This window comes from Rhododendron vialii, chromosome 8a (assembly GCF_030253575.1).
Source record: "Rhododendron vialii isolate Sample 1 chromosome 8a, ASM3025357v1".
In the NCBI taxonomy this organism is placed as follows: domain Eukaryota; kingdom Viridiplantae; phylum Streptophyta; class Magnoliopsida; order Ericales; family Ericaceae; genus Rhododendron; species Rhododendron vialii.
Window position 1 is genome coordinate 27028801 of NC_080564.1, and position 27354 is coordinate 27056154.

General features: G+C 38.2%; 2 protein-coding genes across 2 annotated transcripts; both read left to right on the forward strand.

Annotated features, from left to right (window-relative positions):
* The first annotated feature begins 620 nt into the window (after positions 1-620).
* LOC131336213 (alpha-mannosidase I MNS5) lies at positions 621-9326 on the forward strand. The gene is made up of 15 exons (XM_058371959.1): positions 621-821; positions 2015-2057; positions 2153-2218; positions 2300-2361; positions 2544-2643; positions 2869-3051; positions 4133-4181; positions 4264-4443; positions 4912-5032; positions 5921-6002; positions 6083-6168; positions 6285-6385; positions 7662-7803; positions 7880-8030; positions 8783-9326. The coding sequence occupies exons 1-15, from the start codon at positions 685-687 to the stop codon at positions 9011-9013; spliced, it is 1734 nt and encodes a 577-aa protein (XP_058227942.1). The 5' UTR covers positions 621-684; the 3' UTR covers positions 9014-9326.
* Positions 9327-15802: 6476 nt separating this feature from the next.
* Positions 15803-26932, forward strand: LOC131336054 (calmodulin-binding protein 60 A-like). Its single transcript, XM_058371679.1, has 7 exons — positions 15803-16243; positions 17425-17503; positions 19205-19257; positions 19348-19838; positions 25037-25197; positions 25791-25994; positions 26089-26932. The coding sequence occupies exons 1-7, from the start codon at positions 16149-16151 to the stop codon at positions 26668-26670; spliced, it is 1665 nt and encodes a 554-aa protein (XP_058227662.1). The 5' UTR covers positions 15803-16148; the 3' UTR covers positions 26671-26932.
* The last annotated feature ends 422 nt before the right edge of the window (positions 26933-27354 follow it).

A 27354-nucleotide genomic window follows, 5' to 3' on the forward strand; every position in this document is an offset into this window, starting at 1 on the left:
AAAAAATTGCACGAGCCATTTTGGAGGGGAGGATATTATTGGATTGTCCATAGAAAAAATAATTAGAAAGGGAGAATATTAACTGAATATGGACAAAAAATCTAGTAAAAAGGAGAAGTAAGAAATAAAATCTTTTGACCATATTTTTCAGTGGCATACGCAAAATTGAAAAATCTAGTAGTAAGAAAAATGATATGTGATCAGAATTCAAAAATTTCTTCCAATAAAAATAAAAGTAAACAAATGTGTATCCAGTAATTTAATCCACGTTTATAGTTTGGAGTTTCTCATGAATTTGATATTACTCCCCTTTTCTAAATAAATATTTTAGATTGCAAACCTATGCTTTTAAAAAGATGTATTTGTTTCGCAAAGAATTAAATTTTTTCCATGAATCAATAAATATTAATGAGTTCTTTCGAATTGTGAAAAAGTTTAAATTTTTTAACTAAAAATTGCATGTTTTTAATGGCGTAAATTTACAGACCGGATATTTATTTATGCACTGAGGGAGTTTTACGTAAGAAATACTAAAAAATACTAGGAAACAGGTAACTCCTGATTGCCTGCCAGCCAGCCAAAGCACCCACCCACGACCCCACCTAGTATCATCTATCTTGTGTCTCATCTCTCCTTCTTGGCACCAATCCAACATCTCTCTCTCTCTCAAAGTCTATCCCAGACATGTTCCTTCGGAAATCTGGGACATGGGTTCTGATTTTTCTGGTGATCTCTCCCACCATCTTTTGCAAATCTATGTCTGCCCCCGATCCTCGTTGGGCAGCGAAGAAGAGACGCATGAGTCAGAAAGTTCGCAACATGTGAGTCAATTTCAATTCTATTCAAATTTATAAGGACTGTTGATTGATGATCTGTAAGATATAGTTGGAACACCGTCACCATCTGGCAGTTATATCTGAATTGTTGCTTTTCTGTTTCTTAGGGTTATATCTTGTTTATAGGTCCACTTTTCATTATGTCATTTACGTTAGGAACTCTCACAAAATTTTGTCTTGAAGGAGTGAATTCTCCTGTACAGACTCGGATTGTAGTTGGGAGTGTGTTGGTTCCATTTAATGGGCTTCTTCAAAAGACATTGTTTAAAACCCAAGATTTTTGGGTTTCGTTATTTACAACCCCCACTTGATTGCTGGGTTTTTTAGACATCGAACCTCGACTTAATTATCAGTTTATATAGAGTTCCTAGCGATCAAAGGAAATATAGAGTTCCTTGTTGACAACACTTTGGAAGCTAGCTGATAGAATAGCATGTTTTTTTGTGTGTGGTGAATATAGTGTTAAGGGTGTCAAAGGGGTCATTTTTTTTCCCATTTGGCGACTTGGAACTTGGAGGAAAGGAGTGTAATAATTAATTATTGTTATTAATATCTTTAATTGAAAACTAGTCTACTTTGTCTTTCGCTCGTACTATGTAGTAGTTAGGTTTTTGTTTTCTCAAGAACCAAACTGCCCTTGAAAACTGAATTGAGCTTAGGGGTCATACTGGAAGTCATTTTCTATCCGATTGCTCTGACCCTCTAATTATATTTTTAGTCTAATTGAGTACAAAACTGAGTAGACACTTCATTTGATTTGAATAACTCTGCTGGACGAACTCAAGCATAAATTTGAGAAAAAGCTTCATTACTAGGTCAATTTGAAAGCCCCAAACTAGCCTCTATAACTTCAAGTTGAGGAAGCATTTCCCTTGCCCTGAGACAAAAAGTGAGTAAAAGTAAAACTCATTTTGCTATGAGTTTGAGTAGAGGAGCAGGTATGGCTTTGGTTGGTTTTTACTCAGATTAAGGTTGAGTCAAGATGTTAGCATAGCGTTGGAGATGCCCTTAGTGTGAATTTTTCCAAGTAAAAGAGAAAAGGGTAGAAAACCTAGTGGCAAAAGCCGAAGAACAAAAATGGAGGACTAAAGAAGCATCTTTGTTGTTGATGTCTGGCATCTCTTTCTTAATTGATCAATGTGGCAAACTAACAGTATAGTGCTTCCTCCCTTTTCCAGGTTTTACCATGCTTATGACAACTATATGACTTACGCTTTTCCGGTCAGTTCAGGTTCCCTGCGACTGTTCTGTTCAAAAGTTAAACTTTCTCTCATTATGAAAAATATATGAATGTTCTATTTTATTTTTTCTTGTAGCACGATGAATTAAAGCCTCTCACCAAAACACACACTGACTCCCTAGTTGAGCTTGGAAATTTGAAGGTAACTAGTTTTTCATCACTGATGTCATTTGCACTAATAGCTTTAATGGATAGTTTACTTGTTTACTGTCTCATTTTTTAGCTAGAACGTTTGCCGCAAGAGTATAATGGATCAGCCCTTACACTTATAGAATCACTGTCCAGGTACTATATAGTTTTTGTACAGATAAGTTCATGGACACAACGACGTAGTTAATTTTTTTGTCTACGTCTTTATGTTCTGCCAAAAAATACTTATATTTTAGGATTTTCATATTATTTCTAAATTGAAGTGTTGTAGCAGAGATCACTCTAACACTCTCTCTCTTCTTTCTTCTTTCTCTCAGCCTTGTTATCATGGGGAACAACACAGAGTTCGAAAGGGCTGTTCTTTGGCTTTCTGATTATTTAACATTTGATGTTGATGCAAGGATAAATCTTTTTGAGGTAAAAATTTGTGAAATTAAATGTAAAATTTTAGATACCATGAACTTGTTTGACCCAAAGCTTCATCTAGCTTGGCTACACTGCTACTGGATGAAAGCTAGAGTCCGTCGCACTTTTTTTCTTTCTTTCTGTTATTTCCTCCTTTGAAGGAGTGGTGTTTATGGTAAATAAACTTGAATTTGATGTGCTTGAATAATGTTTAATGGTGTTTTCGCTATTGTGTAGTGCAACATAAGAGTTCTTGGAGGACTTGTTTCTGCTCATATTCTTGCAACTGATTCTACGAACAGGTTGGTCCAAGGAAATTACAAGAATCAACTTCTTAATCTGGCTGATGATTTGGGGCGGCGCCTTCTACCTGCTTTTGACACCCCCACAGGCATGCCATATGCATGGATTAATTTGAAGGTACTTCTTACATCATGCTTAATTAAAAGAATGCATCGTGATTCTTAATCAAGCAATTTTGAGGTATTCAATGTGTTTCATTCTTTAAAGTAGCTTTGAATTTCTTGCTTCCTTCATAATCCACATAGCAGTTTGTGCTTGTTGCTCCTGTGTGGTTTCTAATGTTCCCATCCTAATCCCTCATTGGCCTACAATTTAATTGGCGAACATGGGTTCTTGATGAACATATGATATATGTGCAGTAATTGCCTTATACCATGATAGTTTGAGAAGTAGAGATTAGAGGACATAATCAGCAGATTCAGAAGTTGACTAAATGCAAGTAGAAAAGATACCTATTCAATGTAATCAGTTTTCAGTGGAGATGATGAGGAACAAGAGATAGTAGCAAGTATACACAACCCGTCACAAAATGCTGTCAGGCTAGAACTCAATTTGTTTAAACTGATGAGATCTGTTTCACAATGGGAAAGGAATACCCTTTGCCGGGATCCTCTTACCTTATTTACATGAGGTCGCAGAAATAAAGATGATAAACCTGTTGAAGCATTCGCCTTTCGTTTAGAGATTTGATTTATTTCTTTTGACCTAAGCTTGTGTACCATACGTAACTCATGGCAAATCGACTAATAGGCAATGCATTGCTGTTGTGTTGTGCTTTAATGCTGGGACTTGTAGGCTGAAAAATGGGCCGACTTCAGGCTAATAGTAATTGTCACGGGCTGGCAATAAATAGCTTTATGATCACAAAATTGATACGAGTATTGGAGTTTGGTTTTGTACATTTTGACGCTATTTGAAACCCATTATCATGAACACCTATGGAGCTATTGTAAGAAATATTAAAGACTCGTGACGAGGATCCTCCAAATTGTCATCCATCTGTATTTTGTATGGTCATGTGTTGCTTTTCTGAACCTACTTTAGACTGGGAACATGCTTCAATTGGAAATATTTTGAATACAGTATACTCTTTTATCATATAGACCTTTCAATAGTTCCGAAAGGATGAATATGGTTTGTTTGGTTTTGTTTTAATAAGGATTTATGACACCACATCAATGCAAAATTCTGTGGACAGTATGGGGTGATGGACAATGAGACAACTGAAACAAGCACGTCAGGGTGTGGTGAGGAGCCCATTTTTTGCAGTTTGAATGAATCCTTTAGAGGATGTCCCCCAATAGGCTAATTTTCCGTTGCCGGATTCAGGTTCACTGATTCTTGAAATGGGAGCTTTGTCTCGATTAACTGGTGACCCTAGATTTGAGTCTGCAGCATTGCGTGCTCTTCGTAAGTTATGGAGCATGCGGAGTTCTTTGAATCTTCTAGGAACTACTTTGGATGTAGAAACTGGAGAATGGTTAGAGTACTCATCTGGCATAGGTGCTGGTATGTTCTTTCAGCTTTGATTCCTTCGTCATGATGTATTTTGTGCATAAAGTTCATAGATTTTTTTAGGAGCTTCAGCATTTCAGAATCCATTTTTTCAGATTTTGTTTTAAAGTTGGATCTAAAACATAAGCCCTCATCATTTTCATATTGTACTTAGGTTTTAGTGAAAATAATTTTCGAGGGTGAAACCATGTTTTCAAAAAAGATGATTTTTTTTTTAATAAAAAACCTTTGTAAATATGTTTTGAAATCCATCGGCCAGACATTTTTTTTAAAAATTTCTAGAATTGATTTTGAAGCAGTTGTACCAACAGAACAGACTGATCATCTTTCTTCAGTTGCGCTTGTTAGTCTGGTGTTTGGGACATAGTCTCTGTTAGTAACATGAAATGCTCCTTATTATTGCATATGCATTATTGCATTCCTTTGCTGTTTTTGATTCTGGGTTCCTTGTGGTTTCTTCAGGGGTCGATTCATTCTATGAGTATCTAATAAAAGCCCACATTCTTTTCGGAAAGGATGAGTTTTGGAGGATGTTTCAATCTGCTTATCTTGGGGTGCAGAAATATTTTAGACATGGGCCATGGTACAGTACAACTGATATTTTCCTGTTACAGTGTCAGTTCTCCCCCCTATAAGCTACTTCAATTCCGAAATGCTTGTTTATGTATATACATTTGTTTGTCCGTTTGTTTGTTTGTTTGTGTGTGTGTGAATTTTACTGAACTAAATCCATGTTTACAAACCTGGATCATCTGCCATCCATCGGACGGAAACCGATTTACGATTGGATAGTTACATTTGTCCTCTTCAAAGCTTCTAGTCTAAAGAAGCAATGGAATTTCTTTCCTTTTGGTTGATACATGAGTTTTATACTTCTTGTTTAGAGGTCAATGTGATTTGTGAAATCTGTCGAACTTTGAAGGGCATTCAAATTCCGAATTTTTAGCTTTTATGGTGTCTGAAAGTATTCCTGTTTTCTCTAAGCCCAAGTCTCAAATCATTGAGTTATTTGATTCACATTGGGTAATAAATCTCGAAATAAAAGTCCTCGCCTCCTGTTGGAGTGTTTGAAGACTTTCTAGTATTTTCGTAGCGAGGAGAAAAAATCTCCAATTTATTATACAAATTGGCCAAAAAAAAAAACAACCTATCTGGCAAGTTTAGGATTATTTGCTTTAGAAGTTATATTTTCTGCGCCTGCAAATGAAATTTATGATTATCCAGACCAGTAGTGCGCAATGTCCTCAACTCTCCGATTCAAGTTTTATGTTTGGCCACTTACTTCACATTTTCAAATTAAAAACACTTTCTGCATGTTTGTGACAGTCACTTTTTAAAGTATCTGGTATACATAGTACAAGGCTCATCCTCAGAGTAAAATTATTGCTGTTATGGCACAATCACATCGAATTGGTCCACTGGGCGGTCTACTAGATTTTGGGAGTGACATGGATCATTTCACTGTAATTAGGTACCATGAAGCTGATATGAGAACGGGACAAGCAACTTATTGGCAACTAACAAGCCTTCAAGCATTTTGGCCTGGTCTACAGGTAAGTAAATGAAAACCATTACTTGTTCGTGGATATGATTTAAAGGTAGAGTCCATTTTGATCTTCCTGATTGTAATTAGGTACTTGTTGGAGATATTACAGCTGCTAACTCATCGCACCGTGAGTTCTTTTCTGTATGGGAGAGGTTTGGAGTATTACCAGAAAGGTGTCCGGCTTCTTGTCCTAGTGAAGTTATCCCCCTTCAGCATACAGACAGTGGTTCAATTAGCTTACAGTGGTTGCCTTTTCAAATGTACTAATAAGAACCTTAAAAAATTATAGGTATTTGCTGGATCGTCAGATGTTGCACCCCACAGAAAAGTATTATCCTCTGCGCCCTGAATTAGCGGAGTCCACGTTTTATCTTTATCATGCAACCAAAGGTAAGCTCATTTCCTATTCTGATGGTGTCTGTTCATGGCTTCTATGTGGCAGCTTGAATCTTCAACTTTGTGTGACTAACTGGAAGTTGGAGGTGGTAGTTTTATGGCCTTCTTGGCTTGGTAGTACGTAAAACCATTATTCTGTTACTCTTGATGCACAAGAATTCATGTGGAAAACTCTGCGTGGACCTTCCTTAAGGCTTGCAAATCTGGCCATTTTGAAATAGAGACCCCCTTTCTTGCTTGTAACCAGTGTCAACTGATGTTTTTTTCTCTACATTTTCAATTACACATGTTACACTTTCAAAAAGGAGGTTTTAAATGCAATTCCTTACTCTTTCTTGTTCTTTCTGTCTCTGAAGAGTTTAAACCCTAAAGATACTTTCTCTTGAGCCTGAAATTGGTTCTGGCTGTTCCATTAAAAAAAAAAGGTGCTGGCTGCCAGTCTCTGCCGAAACCACCTCCTTGATTGAGGCCATCTTTCCTTCACCTATGCCACCATTCAGCTACCCATCCCAGCTCAAAGACATCACCAGTCCCTCCATATATCTCTTGATGTTGTTTCTACACTTTAACTCAACACTATGGCTGTGTAGTGCATAAGACTACTTCAGCTTCTCTCATTACTAATTCCTTCTTATAAATTACTACTCGATTGAAAGCCAAAATGGCATATTCCCAAAGCCCACTGGATAAAAATCAAATTTTGCAGAGCGATTTTCAGGGAACTGTTTTTGAAGCACACCCACATTGTTCATATGTTTATTTCGAGGGCGATCATTTTCAAGAATTATGGAAACACCCTTTCGATGTTGTCTTAATGTATGGTTCTTTTCCATAAGATTCTCAAAAACGAGTTTCAAAAACTGTCAAGCAAACAAGTTCTCTTATTATTAGAATTAAGTTCTCCTATTATTACAGGAAATGAATTCAGGAAACAGTTCTGAAAACTAAAAGCGTTTATTTTTTTAATGAATTGGATGATCAACTTTGGAAGTTTTCGTTCTCTCAATCGGGGACCCTCAAACAGTAGATTCCGGGAGACCTGGGCTTTTCTCTGCCCCATTCATATAATCCAAATGAATGCTTGCAAGGCAGAAATTGCAGAATCAGGTGGTGCCCTATTCTGTTAATTGGCTGTTGAACCTTGGTGAATTTTGTGTGTAATGGGATCTCTGGAATCATGCATTGAAGTCGTCTCAGTTTCATGTCCACTGCTTTGGTTAGGTTAGGACCTTCTTTAATAAATAGCATCTTTCTTGTTCTCACTTCTCAGATCCATGGTTCCTGGAAGTGGGTGAATCAATTGTAGATTCGCTTAATTTATACACCAAAGTTGAAGGCGGGTTCGCAAGCATTAGAGATGTCACTACCATGCAATTAGAAGATCATCAACATAGTTTCTTCCTTGCTGAAACGTGAGCATTCTGAAAGAACTACCTCAAATGCACATTTCGAATTGCATTTGTTATAATGTCTGCGATACTTTTGTAGGTGCAAGTATCTATTTCTTCTCTTCGATGATTCATTTTTGGTTGATGGCAATTATATTTTCACTACGGAGGGCCATCCTCTTCCGGTATTGAGCACTTGGCACGAGAGGCTCCCCGAGGCCTACATCCCAAGCAACTGGACGTTTGTCAAGGTGAGCTGTCTCCTTTTTGTCTGTTGTGTTGTGTTTGATGGTTTGAAGGTTATCAGTTGCTTTGTGGAGAATTCTCTCTTTTTCTCTTGGCTTTCTCTGTGAGCATCATGTCATCGTTGACAGTTATTTCAGCAATTTATGGTGGGTTTACCAACTAGCTGAAATCACACTGGAACATATTTCAATCTAAGAAATGAATGTCTTGGGGAAAGCTTACATTAGTCTTGTCAATACTCCTTTTGGTCTTTTCTGTGAAATGCCCTTGGCCGGTAGTTGGATGGTCATTTTAGATGACAATGGATCTTGCTATTTGGTGGCTCTGTCTGACAATGTTGATGTTTTCGTTTATTTACTCTCTTTTTATTTTGTTTATTTGTGTTGAAACAGAAACCATGAAAAGTTCAGAAACACTCATAGTTTTCAACAAAAAGGTTATTTTTTGTGAGAAAACGTTTAGAAATTCACATCTTTTTGGTAAGTGTGTTGTTTTAAGAAAAGTTCCTTGTAAGTAATTTTTCAATTTTAATTACAGTTTGTTGACAAAGTTTCTCTGCTACATAAAACAGAAAATGTTACCAAACCAGGCTGAAAAACTGAATGTTCAATTTCTGCCTGCATTGCATTATCAGGGATTTTTAATTGCTTCTTGTCCGCCCCCCGAGTGTTTCAGCGTTACGATGACACCATTTTTCACAGGATGAAAGCCCATAATTTTTGAGGTCTCTAAGTATTAGGTTTTTATTTCCTTGCAGAGTGAACAAGCAGCAAAAAGAACGAGTGCAATGTCTATGCAAGTCTGTCCAGCAACAACGTTGAAATATGGGGATGGAATTGAACAACAGGTTCAGAGTGCTTGCCACATCACTGACATTCGTGGCGACCACAGGTGTTTGGTAGATGAGGATTGTGGGGTCGATGCAATCACTTGTAGGCGAAGGTCTTGCAGCATGGCTGGATACTGTGGCCTATGGTTGTCCATATGAAACACTGTAAAACCCGATATTCTTTTTGCAAGAAGGAAATAAATGCTGTTTCTGAGGTCAGAGAGTTGGCGGGTATGTATTTTAACACCAGTTCTGTGAGATAGGGAAAGGAGAAAGAATAGACTTGTTGCACATATCCCCGATACTTAATACGTACTTTTGTTTACTCAAATCTGGTTAGATAGTATAGGAAACAGTTTTTTGGTTGTTCTGAAAAGGGTTTGTAAAACTGTTACTTGCATTCTGCTTAGATTAGCAAGCTCAGAAGAAACTAATTCAATGTGAGATCTGTTTTAAGGATTTATTTTTGAAATGATGCTGTGCGCTTCATTCTTTGGCTCTTGGATTTAGCATTTCACAGTATTTGGAAAAACAGATGTGTGTATTAAGACTATGTTTGGTTTATTGTATATTGAGTTATATATCCTATGCATGTTTAATTCGGGCTATAATGTTAACCAAAACAGGTAGATGGAGCCTCTTTGAATCTGATGTCCAATTCAATATTCAAAATTTGGAGGGGAAGAAAAATGCAGGGGTTGAGTGTTCTCTATCTTACCCAAAAATCAATTATCTATATTGTCTCAATCCCGTTAGTGGACGACAACATTGGTCCCTTAGAAAGTAATTAAGGTGCACATAAACTGTTTCAAGACACTTTGAGATGTGTAAAAAAAAAAAAAAAGATTCAAATAATGCGGAAGATTAACCTTTCCTTCCTCCATGCCCTTTCACTTCTCATCCTTTGTGTTGTCAATCAACTCCTTTGGGATTAATCAATACAAGGTTTTGCTCGTATTTACTGGGTTCCCCGGGTGGCTGGTGGGATTAATTCCTCAGGATTAATCGAAGTGCACGTAAGCTGGCCCGGGCTCTTAAAAAATTATGATTCTTTCAATTGTGGGGGAAATTAGATGCGACAGTGTGAAGATAATATTCAAGTACTCTTCAGAACAAAATACAACGTGATGGTCCAAAATAGTGAACCCTAGCTTCAAAAATTGTAGTAGCTCCTTTATTAGACAAGACGACAATATAATAGTTGATAAAAAAAAAAAAAAAAAAGAGGACAAGATAATCTGCATCATTTAAGGGCGGAGTTGGATAAGGATGGATTATTTCTCCATTATGTGGAGGATTAATTAAAACTAATTTGAGGGAGGGGTGGTATTAGCTTATTGTAGCTCCTTCCCAGGATTATCTCCCACGTCTAATGGTAAAAAATAATCCAAAAATGCTATGAGTACCAACCATGGGGGAGGGAAATCGTACCGCCGGCTGCCGGCGGGCAGTCTCCGGCTACCGGACGGCCGATCCGAGCCGTCCAAAAATTCTAAAAAAAAAACCCGATGGGGCTCACACGGGAATCAACAGCATCCGAGGTGTGTAGGGTGCTTGATCCGAGCACCCTTTTTTCGTGTATATATGTATATACGTGTATATACACGAAAAAGGGGTGCTCGGATCAAACACTCTACACACCTCGGATGCCGTTGATTCCCACCAAAGCCCCATTGGTTTTTTTTTATAGAATTTTTGGACGGCTCGGATCGGCTGTCTGGTGGCCGGAGACGGCCCGCCGGCGGCCGGCGGTATGATTTCCCTCCCCCATGGTCGGTACATATAGCACAACTCAAAATAATCCTCATCATTTTTATCTCATCTTCATTGCACTCTAATGAAACACGATATAACTAATTCAGTATTCCCCATCCATCATCTCGTGGACCCACGTGTACCCTCTATTCTCATCCTTAATCCCGTCTTTTCCAATCCTTTATAAAAATAATCTGACAGACAATCAAACATGCCCAATAATCGCTCATAAACGATACATGTTAGCATGAATTATTAATCGGCTACTCTTGCAACACCACCACATGATTTTTCAGGGATTTTTTTTTTTTCACTAAGGACTTCACCGCACAATGCATGGTATTGAAGAGTGTTAAAAGACCATGCAACGATGGACCCAAGGCTACTGAATAATTACTCGTAGGTTGCAAGTGACCTTTGAGAATTGAGACAAAAAAGGTACTGCAGTATATATACTAACTGGTGTGAGAAGGTTCAAAGTAATTTCCAACTATCTATCTAAAATGTTTTAACTAATTCAGTTGCCCATTGCTTGTGATCTTCATTTGATATAGTACTACTAGGTCGCAAGTCCCTATCCCAAGCGATTGTCGGCTGGTTAAGAGTAATCCAACTCTCGCTCTCTCTCTTGTCTGCTGGTTAAGAGTAATCCAACTCTCTCTCTCTCTCTCTAGATTACTGCCAAAACAAAAACTAAAGCCCTTAAAGCAAGTCCAGTGGTAGCCAATTGGGTGCTGCTGTACTAATAATTTTTTGGAACAAAAAAAAAATAGAACTTGGAGCTCCAATGGGGAGGCAAATTGGTTCTAAAAGGGCTTGGCTTCAAAATTGATAGTACCATATCTTGAAGGAAGCAAGGGAGGCATCCTTGCCACATCACCAATCCAATTGAAATTAACCATAAAAATCCAACACAGAAAGCTACCAAACTTCACACGGCATCGCGAAGCAGTATCACACTCCACCAACAATCTCTTCGATGCATGCATCACCAAACTTTATGGTTCATGCCCAACTATATATTCAAAAAAAACAAAAGATCATGCCCAACTTCCATACTCCATCACCAATCTTTACACGGCAACACCAATTTTTACACGGCATCACCACTCATTGTTACACCACTAGGAAGGTCTCTACACTAAATCGCTAAACTTTACGTGACATCACCAAAAGTACGACTTCACCACAAATGATGCCAAATGTACGACTTCACCACTAAAGTCATTACACTGAATCACCAAACCTTACGCCCCATTGTCAATCTTGAGATTGTGACCTTCCTGGTGAAGTTGGCGTGTAGATGTTTGTCATGAACTATAAAGTGTAGTTAATATTTAAAACTGTTTGAATCAAACCAGAAGAAAACCATGGGAGACATGGCGCCAAAATTTGATTTAAAAAAACACTTTTTTTTTTGTCGAATTATTGCATTGGCTATAGTCATTTTACATCAAACATTGGGCTTCCTCTTACATGTGATATAGAACATCACGTACTGGGAGGGAAACTGATCTTTCAAAGCCTCAAGCATGCACCTTCACATTTCGTGTATCGGGTTATCATGATCTTATATTTCTAATGAAACATTCATAGAATAAGATAATCACTGTTTAATTACTAATATCTTCTTTCTTGTAGTTAATTGCTTCTCCCTTTATGATTCAGAGCATGCTTGTTTTGGAGCCGGATTATCTCATTACGCATTGTGGTTTCGGAATTCATCCGTCAAAACATTATCGGAAGAATTACATTCAAAAGGAGCTTTTTGAATTCTCGTTATATATACTCTTAAACACTACTTGATTTTCCTGCCAAAGTTTATGATCTGAACATATTATTACTCAATGCTAATACAAAAATTATACTCCTACGTTGCCTTGTTCTCTTCACTTTTCAAAAAGAATTTTTCAAAAAATTCCCCCTAGATTCTCCCTACTTCCAATATTTTTCTCTCTATCTCTTTCCACTTATTACCCTTACTATTTTTCAAATTTTTTTTCAAAACCCAATCCAAACATAGCAGTAAAAAACTACTATAATTCAAACCCTTAAAACTTTGTTTTAAAAAAGAAGAGTGCTAGGTACCCCGAAAAAATATCCAGAAATTATCTCGAATTTGAAAATCAGTAGTCCAGATTCACTTAAAGTCAATCTGGACCATCGATTTTTAAATTTGGAATAATTTCTGAGTACTCTTTCGGGATACGGAGAATTTTCTTTAAAAAAACAAAAAAAAAAAACAAAATTGACTCTCAAAACATGCTGGCCCCAAGCCTTCCAAACTCCGTAGTACGTATTGTCCTTTCAACATGTACGTGTTGATGACACGGACGGAACCAATTATTGGTATGGTCCCAGTACTGCTCTTCTGAAATTAAACTATATCTACACTTAATAATAAATTAGTAATTAAGGAAAGCGCCGGGCAAGCACGAAACTATTCTTGAATGATACTCCACACCCATTATTTTAATAGGGTTTGCAACCTTCTCCACATACGTACGGTCGGACAGTTGAGAAACCGGGGTAGTTTAATCCCGGCCGCTGATCATCATCTTAATAATTAATTATGGTCTAGATTGTAAAAAGCATCTTATCTTGCATTGAGAATATCTTGCATTGATAAAACACCCACACTCATACAAATATATTACAAAAAACACAAAAAACACAAAGGTATGAGGACCACATAAACACAAGTTGAAAGACGGGCTGAGATTCATTTGATGTAAGGGCTGATGTGTACTCTCCAACTCTCTTAAGAAAACATCCATATTCTTACAAATATATTACAAAAATACCATCAGTTCTTTTTACCCATCGCTCGGCTTCTAGCGTTGGCATAAAAAAAAACAAAAATAGATTATAAAAATGACCATGTTTATGACACTACAGGGATACATAGTGCCGTAGGCACGAGCAAATACTAACGTGTGTATATATATATTCTTTTAGTTGCCAAGTTGTATGTTTCTAAGTAGAAATGTGATGTCATTTTAAAGGGTTTAAAATCTATAAGAAATGTTATATATGGAAAAGAGTAGTTGGTATTTGGACAACCACAAAATGTAGGAACAAATACGCAACTACGGATATTATATATATATTTTATAAACGAGGAACAGCTCTACAGCCGAGCCACAATTGGACTCGATTGCACAACTCAAACCTCGGAAGGAACTAGCACTGCCACACCAGTCACGGCTCCTCACTTACTATCAGGGTACTCACCCAGTGGCGATGGGGAATCGAACCCCTGATCAAAAAGAGTACTCTCAATGTCAGTCATTCGCCATTACTACTGGAGCAACCCCTAGGTGCGTATACACAACTACGGATATGGACTGTGCTATCAGATTGATCTAATTAAACTACTGCAATAATGATTTCCCTGATGCAATCAATAAAGTTAGGTACTATCAATCAAGACTTCGGCCTCATGTGCCTTGTTTTTTTGGAAGTCTTGTGTTCAAAAAATTTTCAAGTACTATCAACTCTTGAATGTAGGGACCGGCAATTTACAGAGGACTTTATCCCGATTTTAATCAGCTCACTCGCTAGTGGTGACGGAATTAGTCACTTAAAAATTAGTTGAGGTGCACATAAACTGTTATGAAAGAGGAGGAAAAATGGTAGGCACTACTAATAAAGATATAGAGTTTGGTGGTTCTGGACGGTAGTTTCGATGACGATCTGGTGTATTAGCTTACGGAAAATCGATTTTTCCCTATTGTCTGTTTCTCTTCAACGCCTAACATATATAAATTGGTTTGGATCTTGAATCTAGCAGTAAGAAAAGCCAAAAGAAACAATTGAAAACTACTCTATTTTGGACAATTTTGTGTCTGCCTTAAATAGTTAAGGAGGAAGAGTTAAGGTCATGTCTAGCGTAGATGACATGTCTACAATCTTTGACAGTCGAATCAAAAAAAGAAAAAAAAGAGAGTAAAGATTCGTTTGGAACTTGTGGAAAGGTAGAGAAATGAAGGAAAAATTAAAAAAATTCATCCCCCATTGTTTGGTTTGGAGAGAAAGAGGTGAGAAAATATAATTATCTAAAATTGTGAATATTACAATTTTTCTCTTATTTTATCTCATTTTCCCATATTTTTCTTTCTCTCACTATCCTCGAATTCCAAACAAAACATTGGGATCTAGAAAGTTGCTATGTGTCTCGTTCAAAGAGGTACATGAGCATTTGTCTATATAATGTAGTATAATACTCTATGCATGTTTGGTTGAATCGATTGGACTCCTATGAATGTGGACTCCAATCCATAGCCCGTGTTTGTGTTGTGCGATAAGCGAAAGACACAATGATTCAATCAAGCAATATCAATCTCAAATAACACGAAGATGAAACGAATGCAAAGAAAGCAAGAATCTAAGTACACAAGAACACAAAGAGATTTACGTGATTTAATATGAGGGGAAGAGACGAATCAATCCACTATAATCAAAGGATTATAAGCTTCAATCTCCTCTCAACTGTATATCTCTGTCTCTCTGGGTTTTTCTAGAGGAAAAAGGTGAGCCCGTCGATTCTTCGAGTGAGCAAATTAGTTCTTTTTTCTCCGGTGAAATTGTAATCATGCTTTTCCATTGGGTTGCTCTTCCTTTCTAGGGGGTACCCATCCCTTAAATTGGACCTTGCTACACATACTGACGGAGCCACCGATGGGCATGCGGGCCCACTCCGGGCTCCGCACGAATGATTCGAGTCATTCAATAATTAAAAAAAAAAATTGAGTGGGCCTGTGAAAAATCAGCTCAATCTGATATGAATAGTTGCTCGATCAAATCGTTCATTTTTTCATTCTTTTTCCGAATTCTTGAAAAACATGAAAGATTGGATCAAACACCTAAAAATATCGAATTAAGTTGATTTTTCACAAGCCCACTCAATTTTGTTTAAAAAATTATTAAACGATTCGGATCATCCATGCGGAATCTAAAGTGAGCCATGCATGCCCGTCGGTGGCTCCTATCGGTGTGCCTAGTCCGTTCCGACTTAGCGCCTTGAATTTGGGTTGTTTTTCCCTCATAGTGACTTGTCTTCCTTTTTCAGTTGGAGATTTTCCTTTTCAGAGACTTGTATCCCTCTTGGCATATTTCTACCTTAATCACCAGTCATACATGTGATGTTGGAGTTATTAATTAGCCAATTATTTTCCCTAAACGCGCTATCTATGGCCCCACGTGTAGACATCCCATCCAATCCTACCCAATCGAACCCCACCTCCCATCTTCATCCTCTCTCTCCGCCTACGGGCTGTGAACGGAGACTCATCTCTTTGCTGGCATGCGTAGACGACGTGCATCGATATACTACTAGTTGTTTATACACATGAATTTCTATATATACTGCGGCTGTTTACATCTTTTTGAGTAAATAGCAGTTTCTAGCTCGTTCCCCGTATACGACACCGTATGGTGGTCTCTTCTTCCCCTCCTCAACCACTTCATGCTTACAGCCACAGCCACAGCCGCCGCCGCCGCCGCCGCTTCTTAGGTTTTGTTTGTTTGATCACCTGTGATGCCGCAGAAGAGACAGCAGCAAAACGATTGCAAGGCTCCGTCGGACGGAAACCCTTCCGAGGACAAGCGCAGGAAACTCCCTTCTCTCAGAAAGTCAGTCTCTCTCTCTCTCTCTCTCTCTCTCTCTCTCTCTCTCTCTTGCTTATTATACACTCCCCATGTAGTGACACGTGTATTGGGTGATTTGGGTGTTTGTTTGTGCTCAATTAGCTATACCTGAAATTTGGGCGTGGAAACAGGATTGGGTGTTGTTTGTATACCGAATTTGTTGATGTGGTTTGCCCAATCGAAATTCGGTTTAATTCTGCTTGATTTCTAGGGGGACATTACCAAACCGAGCCTTGTGTCCCAATCAATTGGGGTTTGCTACATGAATCTATTTTTCCATTCCATTGAGCTGTGCTCAGAGCTACCTGGTAACCTAGATTTAGTAAACCCAAATCCTTTCGTCGTATCACAGCATCCAAAGTCAAAGTCAGTTTATCTTCCTCTTCCCCTAGCCCTGCTATCCACCACCATCATGTCACGCTTCTTAACTACTGCGTGTATGGTAAATATGTCCAAACCTCCTTAATATATTTTCTCCCAACTTATCATGTATAGGTACACTTCTACCGTCTCACAAATAGTTTCGAGGTAGAAATTATTTGATTATATGTTCTTGTTTATTAGAAGGGTCCAAAGGGGTTCCTGAATTGAGCGGGGATAGAAGGAAATAGGGTAAATTTGTTCTCAGTTGATTGGAGTCTCTTGTTTTGGTTGCAATTTGTCCGGAATTCATTATCAAGAACCCTTATTGGAAATGATATGTGAAAACAGTAACGCTTTCATTGTTTTCATATTTCGTTAATTTTCCGGTTTTCGAGAATAAGATTGATGTGTTCTCATAAATGCTTCTTTTTCCAAAAGGGGTCCTACAAAATGTAATTTCAAAAATCATCAACCAATTCTTTTTCTGCGTGACTGCTGGAAAATGAAAAATGAAAACGGATTCTAGAAGCTGGAAAAGTTGCAGGAAACTGCTTTTATAAGTGGGCATACTGTAGATGTTGGAATTTGCATAGTTTGGCATCAAAGAGCACATTAGTTTTCTGCTTTTATAGTTGGGTCAGCCAAATTGTCCCAAAGGTATTATGTGGCCTATGCTGAATTGGCTTGGTGTTAGTTTTGGAAGTTGGATTGGGCCATTTAGAATGATTGTGTGTCTTCAATTAATTGCTAGTGTGCAAACAAGACTTTTAGTTGCTTTCTAACTGTGTGTCTGATATTTGTAGTGTAATACTGGAGGTGATGAGTTTGCGCAAAGTCCAGCTTTGCGTGGAGCCGGTCCTGGAGCCTTTGATTCGTAAAGTTGTAAGTGCATAACCTCTTGCTTTGCAGTTGCGGTATGCAATATGTTTTTTTCCCTGTGCCAAACAGCCATATTTCTCAAAATTTGATATTCGGGGGGATGCCATTTTCGTAGTAATGTGTTTTCTTAGCACTGAAATAATCAACGAGACACATAGCTTTGATATTCTCCGGCACTCCTCAGTGATTTCTGACCTCTAATTAGGGCTGTAAACGAGCCAAGACAAAAGCTCGGCTCATTAAGGGAGGTTTGGTTCGATAAAGAGGCTCGTTTAGTAAATGACTAAGCTTTGCTCGTTAAGGGCTCGGCTCATAAGGCTCGAGCCGAGCTCGAACTCAAGTTTTTGGCTTGTTTAGTAAACAAGCCGAGCTCAAGGTTGACAAAGCTCGGCTCGGCTCATTACAGCCCTACCTCTGATGGAAGAGTCTTTTGGCTTCCCAACATGTAGCTGTTGTAATTGTTCTTATGTGTTCATGGTGAATAAAAACTTTGGATAGATGGAGGTCTCTGCAGTTCATTCTACTAGGATTATTATTGGAGCTCCTGGACTTTTAGTGCAACTTTGCCCATGTAGAATACTGGGTAACTACTATGGCTTGTACTATTAAGAGTTTGAAGCTAAATATAGGTTATGTTAGGGCTTCAAAGTAGTCTTTCAAGTTGGTTTACTTGTATTAGCTTTGGGTGTTCCTTTTGAGTGTTTTGATGAAGGATAAGGCTTCTTAAAGGAAGATTTCTAGTGTTCAGAACCTTCTATTAAGTTTTTGTTGTAGATTGATAGCGTGCCAAAATGGAATAGATGAAGAGAAGAATTGTAAACGAGAGTCTAGGCATATTTTCCGGAAACTTTTGCCTTCATTTGGCAAGGTTAGACCTTTAGGAATGGAAATATGACAAGCCAATGGTCATTACGTAATATATAGTGATATGCTGTTAATACAGGGACTTGTACATAGTGGTAGTTGTTGACATTTAATATCCAACTCAAAAGCTTATGCTATTAGGTGGAACTAGTGTTCTAAAAGGCGCTAGGCGCTAGGCGCTAGTCGGGCGGCGATCCACTGCCTAGTGCCTAGGCTGCCTTGGCGCCGCCTTGCAATTAAGTTTATTTTATTTTATTGGAGAGTCCAAACCCTAGCCGCCTAGCCTCCCTGAGCGCCTAAACAAACCGCCAAGGGGAAAATCGTGGCGGCAACCCGCTGCCTTTTAGAACACTGGGTGGAACTGTGGAGAGGCCTTAAGATTATATTAAGAAGTCCCATTCCATACCCCAAGTAATATCGGATTGTATGCCTTAACATACCCCTCACATGCAGCCATGCTTGAGGTCTGTCACGTGTAGCCGCTTCGGTCTAATATTGTGCGGTCTTTTGTTGGGTCTGTCATCGTGGGTATGGATTGCGCATTTTTAATATGTGGGTTGCAATGGGCATGGTTCTAATATCGTGCACTATTTAAATTGTGTGGAGATACTACCATAATCGGTAACTTTGTCTGTATGGTGCAATATATCCTACATAGCTGTTGCTGTATGGTAGCTTCTTGTATAGTTTTCATTAGAAGCATTTTACGGATATAGATCAATAGGTACTAACTTATTATGGCATTTAATGTCGCTCCATGGTGGCTTGATTGTGGCAGCAGCTTCCTTTATGTTAAATCTACTTTTTCTATAACTCATTAGTGGTAATCTGGATTGACAGGTGAAAGAAGAAGTTGAATTGGCTCTAAGAAAATATTTGAGCAATATGAATTGGTAAGTCGATGGACTGTACAGTATGCTTGATAAGTTAAGTTGACTGCCTTCATCACTCTTGCTTGATGCATTGTTGCTCTCATTGTTTAGGAATACCGTGAAAGAGAGAGAGTCTTTTGAATCAAGAAGCCTACAGTTGCAATTCTTACCCAAAATCTCTCTTCCTATATTCACCGGATCTCGTATTGAAGGAGAAGATTGTAACACCTTAACAGTGGCTTTAGTTGACGGTCTTACTGGACAAGTTGTTTACTTTGGGCCTGAATCCTCAGCAAAGGTGGAAATTGTAGTTCTTGAGGGAGATTTTGATGGTGATGAAAGAGGAAATTGGACTCTTGAAGAGTTCAATAATAATATTGTTAGAGAGAGGGTAGGAAAGAAACCCCTTCTTACTGGCGATTTATTTTTAGCTCTCGAGGCGGGCATTGGTTTAGTGGGGGAGGTTTCTTTTACAGATAATTCAAGCTGGACAAGGAGCCGTAAATTTAGGCTGGGCGCAAGAGTTGTCGATAATTTTGAGGGAGTCAGAGTAAAAGAAGCAAAGACTGAATCATTTATTGTGAGAGATCACCGTGGAGAATGTAAGTATTTTCATTGATTGCATTACTTACTACTTAGTCTATTGTTATCAATTTGGTGCTTTGAATAGAATAGCTTGAATCGATAATAATTAGGGGAAAATCCTAACAACTGCTTGAAGGGCGGTGGACCGGTGGTTATTGTGAACATGGTGTATCAAAACATCTGAAAAGCCTATCAAGATTGGTGGATATGTATTGATATCGGTGACATGCACTCTCAGATTCTAACTTTTTTGAAATTTTGTGTCTTTTATATTAAGCGGTGGTTAGCGAAATCTATAATATGATATTGCACTTCCTGATATGTTCTATGCACTGTTTTAAAAACTGTACCAGTGAGCGAACCAGAAAAGGACCCGGGTGGATGGTTCACTTGAACCTGAATTGAACTGTGATATCATAAGTCAAAATATATTAAAAATGTACATAAATTAAAAATATAGTGTAGAGAGTAAAGGAAATTAGTTAACTAATGTAAATTCTTATGTATATCTTATACGTTTTATCTTTTGGTTGACCACATTAAAAACATCACCACTAGTCCTCTATACTCATCACTGGTCCTCTTCACTGATTGTTAAATCTCCAAAAACACACTCACAAGGTGTGTTGGATCCACATACACAAGTACACCACTTGTGCGTGTGGACCCAACGCATCTTGTGAATGTGTTTGTGCATTTGTGTGTGCAAGTGTGTGATGTAGCACTACTCAAATCTCCAAATAGAGTCTAGATACAGTTGCTACCATTACGACTTTTTATTTGTACCTTAGTAGCAGGATCCTTCTAAAATGGGTGCATTCCCTAGACGGGAGCTTGAATCGGCGCTCCCAAGATGGGAGCTTGCTCCTAACTAAGATGGGAGCTTATTGGGCCGTTAAGGCAGTTATTCTCTTACTTTTAAGGGAGCCATGCCATTGTGGAAATAAGAATGAGTATCATATTAGTCAAGAAGTTTTGTAAATTGAGAATATATAACTTCTAATAATTACACTTTAAGATCAAATTTTTTTTAGTATGTATCACTTTTCCTTTGATGGTTAAGTTTTAAAGTTATTTTATGTACATATTTTTATATAATCTATATACGCTCCTTAGGCGCTCCCAACTTTAGGAGCTTCTAGGTGCCTCCGCTCCCCCGCCCCCGCTTCGTGCTACTAAGATTTGTACCCATATGTGTAAAGTGTAAAGAATTTCTACAGAACCGGACCGATCCGGACCGTGTGCAACTCTAATACATAGTCTATATATTTTGACAACAATGAATGTAATAATTATCAGATACAATATTAATTTTCCAAGAACAAATACTCTATTGATGCCATTGGCTTCATCAAAAGACATAGTCATCAGAAGTACATGTTGTTGGGTAGGAATGTCGAATTTCGCTTATTATAAAGGGTTTAAACAAACCAACACACAATTATGGATATATTGACTTCCAATTTTGGAAAGGTTCAGTGGGATATCATTCATTAGCATCAAGAGCATAGTTGTAGCAAGGCAAGATGGATTATAAACAGGGCCAATTTCTAGTTATTTCACTCACGCCCATAATGATAAACTGCTTTTAGTTTTGGGCTCAAAATCGAGGAGTACATATGATTTTTCCTTGAATAGGTATGTTGCATTCGCATAGTAGGAAGCAAACATTGTCTCAATTCCACTATAAAAAACGGTGCCTTCCAAACAAGGAAAGGCTTTAGTGATGGCATAGGTGGACTTGAGGTTATGAACACGAGAATTGTAGGCTATATGAGCACATTCCTTGCCTTTGAAGAGGTAAGCTTTACCTCTTTCCATATCTTCAAACGCGGCATCTACCTCATATTCGAACACCATCCCTTTGAAGAAAGGGAACATCTCACCAATTGTCATTGGCCTTCAATGGTCTTGAAATATTTGGTGTCTATTTTCTTCTCAAGCCATACACAGAGGTGTCCAGAGAAGATCACTGGTTCATCGCTTTGCATATAAGACATGTTCCTTTCTCCACCGAGCCGTTCATGTCCGTGTGTGGAGCATAATATGTAGGCTTCAAATCTCTTAGACGAACGGAATGCAACATTTATATAGCTCAGACACTTAACCACATTGTGAGCATACCAGTTTAAGGTGGAAACTCGGAGATTGTGGTGGGGAATCTAGTCCGTCTAGATATGTCTATTGCTTTATACTTTTTGTATCTCTATCCTTGTATCTCTAGCTATTGGATCTTGTGAACAAATGTGTTGTAACGTAAGCCCTCAAATTTTATTTTGCAATATATGTATTTGCTATCTCAATAGCTAGAGTACTATTTAACTTATAGACTTGAATTATAGAAAATGCCATCACTTACAAGCTAAAATACATATTAATCACGCATGTAAAGGGCACATTTGATCATGAAACTTTTTGTCACGCAAGACTAGAAATTTTACTTTATTTAATCATCAGCAAAGAATAGAAAAATGAGATTTAGAGGAACATGAGAAATCGAAGCAATTCAAAAAAAAGTAAGGAGGCTTACAATGAGCCAATTGAAGAAAGCTTGAAGGTTTGGATAGCCCGAATGTACGAACAGGCAATGCCGGCAACAAAGGCGACATCTTTTTGGTCATGGAAATTGTAACGCTTACCAATAAGTCTTTCCAACCAAAATGCCACCTGACACATATATCTCATATCGATAATATTCACCTTCAGTGGTTTGGGTTAATTCTCAGTTCCCAGTTCGAGTTGAGAGTGATGCTAACAAAGGCATACTTGGCTTGCCTCACGAAATCAGACCTACAGACGTCTCCAGATTGTAGTAGTCATTGTCCTTCGGAATGGATTCCCAACAGACGATCCAAGGAGACACTCCAGACAAGTACTACTACGATTTGGAGACGTACATTAATCGTGGCGGTAGGCCTGGTTTTGTGAGGCAAGCCACATACGCCTTTGTTAGCACCACTCTCAACTCGGACCGGAACCGAGAATTGACCCAAAGACTGAAGTTGAATATTATTGATATGAGATATATGTGCTGGGTGGTATTTTGGTTGGAAAGACTCTTGGTAAGCGTAATTTCCCTAACCAAAAAGATTACGCCTTTGTTGCCGGCATTGCCTGTCAATACATTCGGGCTGTCCAAACCTCCAAGCTTTTTTCAATTGGCTCATTGTAAGCCTCCTTTCTTTCTTTTTTTTTTGAAGTGCTTCGATTTCTCACGTTCTCCTAAATCTCGTTTTTTCTATTCTTTGTTGATGATTAAATAAAGTAGAATTTCTAGTCTTGCGTTACAAAAAATTTCATGATCAAATGTGCCCATTACATGTGTCATCCATATGTATTTTATATTGTAAGTGATGACATTTTCTTTAATTCAAGTCTATAAGTTAAATAGCACAATAGCTATTGAGATAGCAAATACATATATTGTTGCAAAGTAAAATTTGAGAGCTTGTATTTCAAAACGCTTGTGCGTGTGCACAAGATGCAATAGCTAGATACAAATAAGTATAAAGCCCTAGACATAGTGTATGATCTAGACAGGGTAGTTTCCACCACAATTCCTCAAGCAACGTTTACTACAAATTTTCACCTGTATGCTCACAATGTGGTTAAGTGTTCGAGATATATAAATGTTGCATTTCGTTCATCTAGGAGATTTGAAGTCTACATATTTATCAAGAAACAATATTTGTTGTTGAACTATGCTCCACACACGGACATGAACGGTTCAGTGGAGAAGGGACCGCGTCTTATATGCAAATGGTTTCCAACCATTGCAGAACATGGAACATTTATGCCTCTACAAAGTGATGAACCATTGATCTTCTCTAGATGTCTCTATGCATGGTTTTAGAAGAAAATAGGCTTCACAGATTTTAAGATCATTGAAAGCGACAATTGGTGAGATGTTCCCTTAATTCAAAGGGATGGTGTTCGAATATGAAGATATGGAAAGGTGTTCGAATATGAAGATATGGAAAGAGGTGAAGCTTACCTCTTCAAAGGCAAGGAATGTGCTTATATATTGCGTACAATTCTCATGTCCCCAGCCTCTAGTCCACCTGTGCCATCTCTAAGGCCTTTCCTTGTTTGGAAGGCACCGTTTTTTACAGTGGAGTTGAGGCAGTGTTTGCTTCCTACTATGAGATATACCTATTCAAGGATAAATCGTACGCACTCATCGATTTTGATCCCAAAACTGGAAGCAGTTTCATCATTGAGGGTGTGGGCGAAATAACTAGCAATTGACCTTTGTTTACAATCCTTGTGTCTCACTGTACTATGGTCTTGATGCTAATAAATGATATCCCACTGAACCTTTCCAAAATTGAAAGTCAATATATCCATAATTGTGTGTTGGTTTGTTTAATCTTTGTGGTAAGTGAAATTCAACATTCCTAACCAACAATAGGTACTTCAGATGACTATGTCTTTGGATGAAGCAGTGACCTCAATGAGTATTAGTTTTTGGAAAATTAATATCCGATAATTGTTATGTTCATTGTTGCCAAAATTTATGGACTATGTATTAGGGTTGCATACGGTACAGACAAAACATAAAACATGGGTTCGGTTGATGGTTCAACCAGTCAAACCCTCGTCCGGTCCGCTCCAGTTTTTAAAACATTGGTTCTATGGTTAGCAAACCTACATGCAAGTTCTAGGGGAGGCTCCTGCAGGGGGGAAGTTTAGGCGACGGTATGCTTAGTGGTATTTTTTTTTTCCCTATCAAATTTGCATTCTTTTCCTGGATCATCATGGCTTTTAGTTACTTAGACTACAAGGTGAAACCAAATATTGATGATCCACTGTCTAACTCTGTGTGCTTTTGACCACTTGTCGAGTGTCGTTAATGTGAGTGGGTTGTGGAACTCAATTACACTTCCCTACTCAGGCTCCTTGTATTTATATATTCATGTAGCTTTTCATTTAGGACAGTACCGTATGTTTAGTTGGTCTTTTCATTTCCTACTATACCTGTATGTCATGTCTTGATTTTCCTATTCTTTGGTTTATTGTTTCTGTCATTCTCTTTGGTGATTGTTGTTGGCATGCTATTCTTTTCGCCCTACTGGCTTCCATGCGTGCCTGTGAAACTAAATTCGTAGAAAGCCAAACCTGGTCTAGTGTTAAGCATGTAAGAAGAATGGTAACTCAGAGTTGCAGGTTAACCATTATTAAAAATGGACTTGTAGTTTAATTGTTTATGTTGCAGTGTACAAGAAACATCATCCACCATCTCTGGATGATGAAGTATGGCGGCTGGAAAAGATTGGAAAAGATGGTGCTTTCCACAAGCGTTTGAATCGGGAAAAGGTCAACTCTGTGAAGGATTTTCTGATTCTCCTGTTTCTAGATCCCACAAGGCTTAGAAATGTAATGCACACTGTCCCTTCTATCTTTTTCTTTCTGTACTATTCTCAAGTAGATACTATAACCGTAGATGTATCCTTATCCCTCCCCCTCTCCTTTTAGACATTGTACATGAACTATTGAGTTAACTTCATTTTGTAGTTTTACTCAACAGAACTCTACACACTTTCATAGGGTATATACTGCGTATTAAAGATGGTTTGCCTAGTGCTTGTCCTGCAAAGATAAGGCGGTGGGAGAGTAGGGCGGTCATGGTTTTGACCTCCGGAAAAATAGTTATGGCATTTGAAAGCTTGACATTAAATTTGTTGCTTGGAATATTCGAGATTCCGAGTCCAAGATTTATAGGTTGCTTTATTTGAAACCCCATGTACATGCTGGACGAGACCTCCATTTTATTTCTTTGCAGGAAACCTCATGCATCTATATTAGAATTCGTCGTAAATAAGTTTGTTCATGTCTATGAGAGGAACCTCATGCATCTATATCAGAGTTCGTCGTAAATAAGTTCGTTCATGTCCATGAGAGGACAACATTTCCCATCTCCTTTCACAATGTCAATCTCTGACAAGAATTATTTCTTTGGGTTTCTGTAGATCCTTGGCACAGGTATGTCTACTAAGATGTGGGAAGTTACTGTAGACCATGCTCAGACGTGCATACTTGATCCTAGGTGGTACTTCTACTCTCCAGGATCTCAGCAGAAAACTGGTGTGGTCTTCAGTGTTGTGGGACAAGTGATGGGACTTCTTTCTGAATGCCAATATACCCGTCTTGATGATCTGTCCGAAACTGAAAAGGCATTCTTCTTTAAGTGCTTGGATTACTTTCTTTACTTCTTTTTGTTGTTTCATTCTCTTTCTAATCCTTTCTTTCATCTTCTTTTCTTTTCAGGAGGACACCCATAACATGGTAATAGCTGCATTTAAAAACTGGGAGAAAGTTGTCTCTTTTGATAATGAGGCCTCACTTATCAATGCCTCAGCGCACTTTTTCAGTAACATTCTGCACACCAACTCAGCTGACATTAAGGTTTTAACTTCTCAAGAGATTGGCGGATTCGATTATCCCCAAGTAAGTGTATGTTCCCCAGATAACATTCCATCCATTTATTCTATGGGAAGTGTGAAAAGATTGGATGATTTTGGATTGCATGATATCGACCATTTGGATCTTAGATACGACGAAACTTTGAATTTCCATGGTCAAGTTGCAAACTCCCTAACCTGTGAACCCGAGTCTGTTACTCGAGCCTTCTCTGAGGATGAGGGTATGCAATATTTTGGTGCTGATGGTTCCTTTCAATCTGGGAATTCTTGTTTTGAGTCGGATTTACATAGTGCTGTCAATGGATTTCTACTATCTCGTTCTGCGTCTTTTGCTCAGAGGAGATGGACGATGGTATTCAGCGTGTTGAAGTGGTTCTCAATACGGAGGATTGTGGCCAATAAAACCCATGTCAGAAGATTTTGTTGATTGGCAACCCAGAAAATGAAATATTTTCATAGAAAAAATGTAACTTGCTTTGTAGTATGTGCTGCCCGATATCGTGTGCAGTTGTAGGGTCAGAGGGAGTTTTTCGCTTGCTGTGTAAAGAGTATGCTGTACAACTAGTAGTTTAAGGCATGTTTACTGTTGGTTTGTAGGTGGTTTTGGGCTTGAATTGAGCTGTAAAATGAGATAATGGAGCTTTCATACCATATCTTCAAATTCAAGGGAAGGATATGTTTTAAAGAAATTATGTCAATTCCAAACTTTTTTCGCTTTTTAAGTTGAATCAAGATTCGATAATGTCCTGCTAATATCAAGTGTTTGTATCACGGCGAAGAGATTTATGGGGTGAAAAGATATGTGACAAACGAAGGAATACTGTTTAATTGGGTGCATCAACGATAGGAACGCTGGTTGTCCTTGGGAGATCAGGGCTTTGGTGGAAGATACTATTAGATTCTGGGCTACTTCGTTTAATTGATCTTTCTCGTTGTGTTGCCGTGAAAAGAATCGAGCAGCTCATTGGGTGGCATCAAATAGTTTGAATGGGATTTGTTTCTGCATGTGGGAATATATAGCCATTGTTAAATTCCGCTATATCTTTCCTTTGTCGTGGACCGTGCTGCTTCTTCCTCCTCTTCGTCTTTTTGCTTTTCCTGGATCAAAAAT

What these genes read in the sequence shown, in the direction of transcription:
- LOC131336213 (XM_058371959.1), top strand. Translation starts at nt 685, where the DNA reads ATGTTCCTTCGGAAATCTGGGACATGGGTTCTGATTTTTCTGGTGATC. An exon ending in AACAAGCACGTCAGGGTGTG is followed by an intron (nt 4,182 to 4,263) that starts GTGAGGAGCCCA and finishes TGCCGGATTCAG; the next exon opens with GTTCACTGATTCTTGAAATG. An exon ending in TCTTTATCATGCAACCAAAG is followed by an intron (nt 6,386 to 7,661) that starts GTAAGCTCATTT and finishes CTCACTTCTCAG; the next exon opens with ATCCATGGTTCCTGGAAGTG.
- LOC131336054 (XM_058371679.1), top strand. Translation starts at nt 16,149, where the DNA reads ATGCCGCAGAAGAGACAGCAGCAAAACGATTGCAAGGCTCCGTCGGAC. An exon ending in AAACTCCCTTCTCTCAGAAA is followed by an intron (nt 16,244 to 17,424) that starts GTCAGTCTCTCT and finishes TGATATTTGTAG; the next exon opens with TGTAATACTGGAGGTGATGA. An exon ending in ATCCCACAAGGCTTAGAAAT is followed by an intron (nt 25,198 to 25,790) that starts GTAATGCACACT and finishes GGGTTTCTGTAG; the next exon opens with ATCCTTGGCACAGGTATGTC.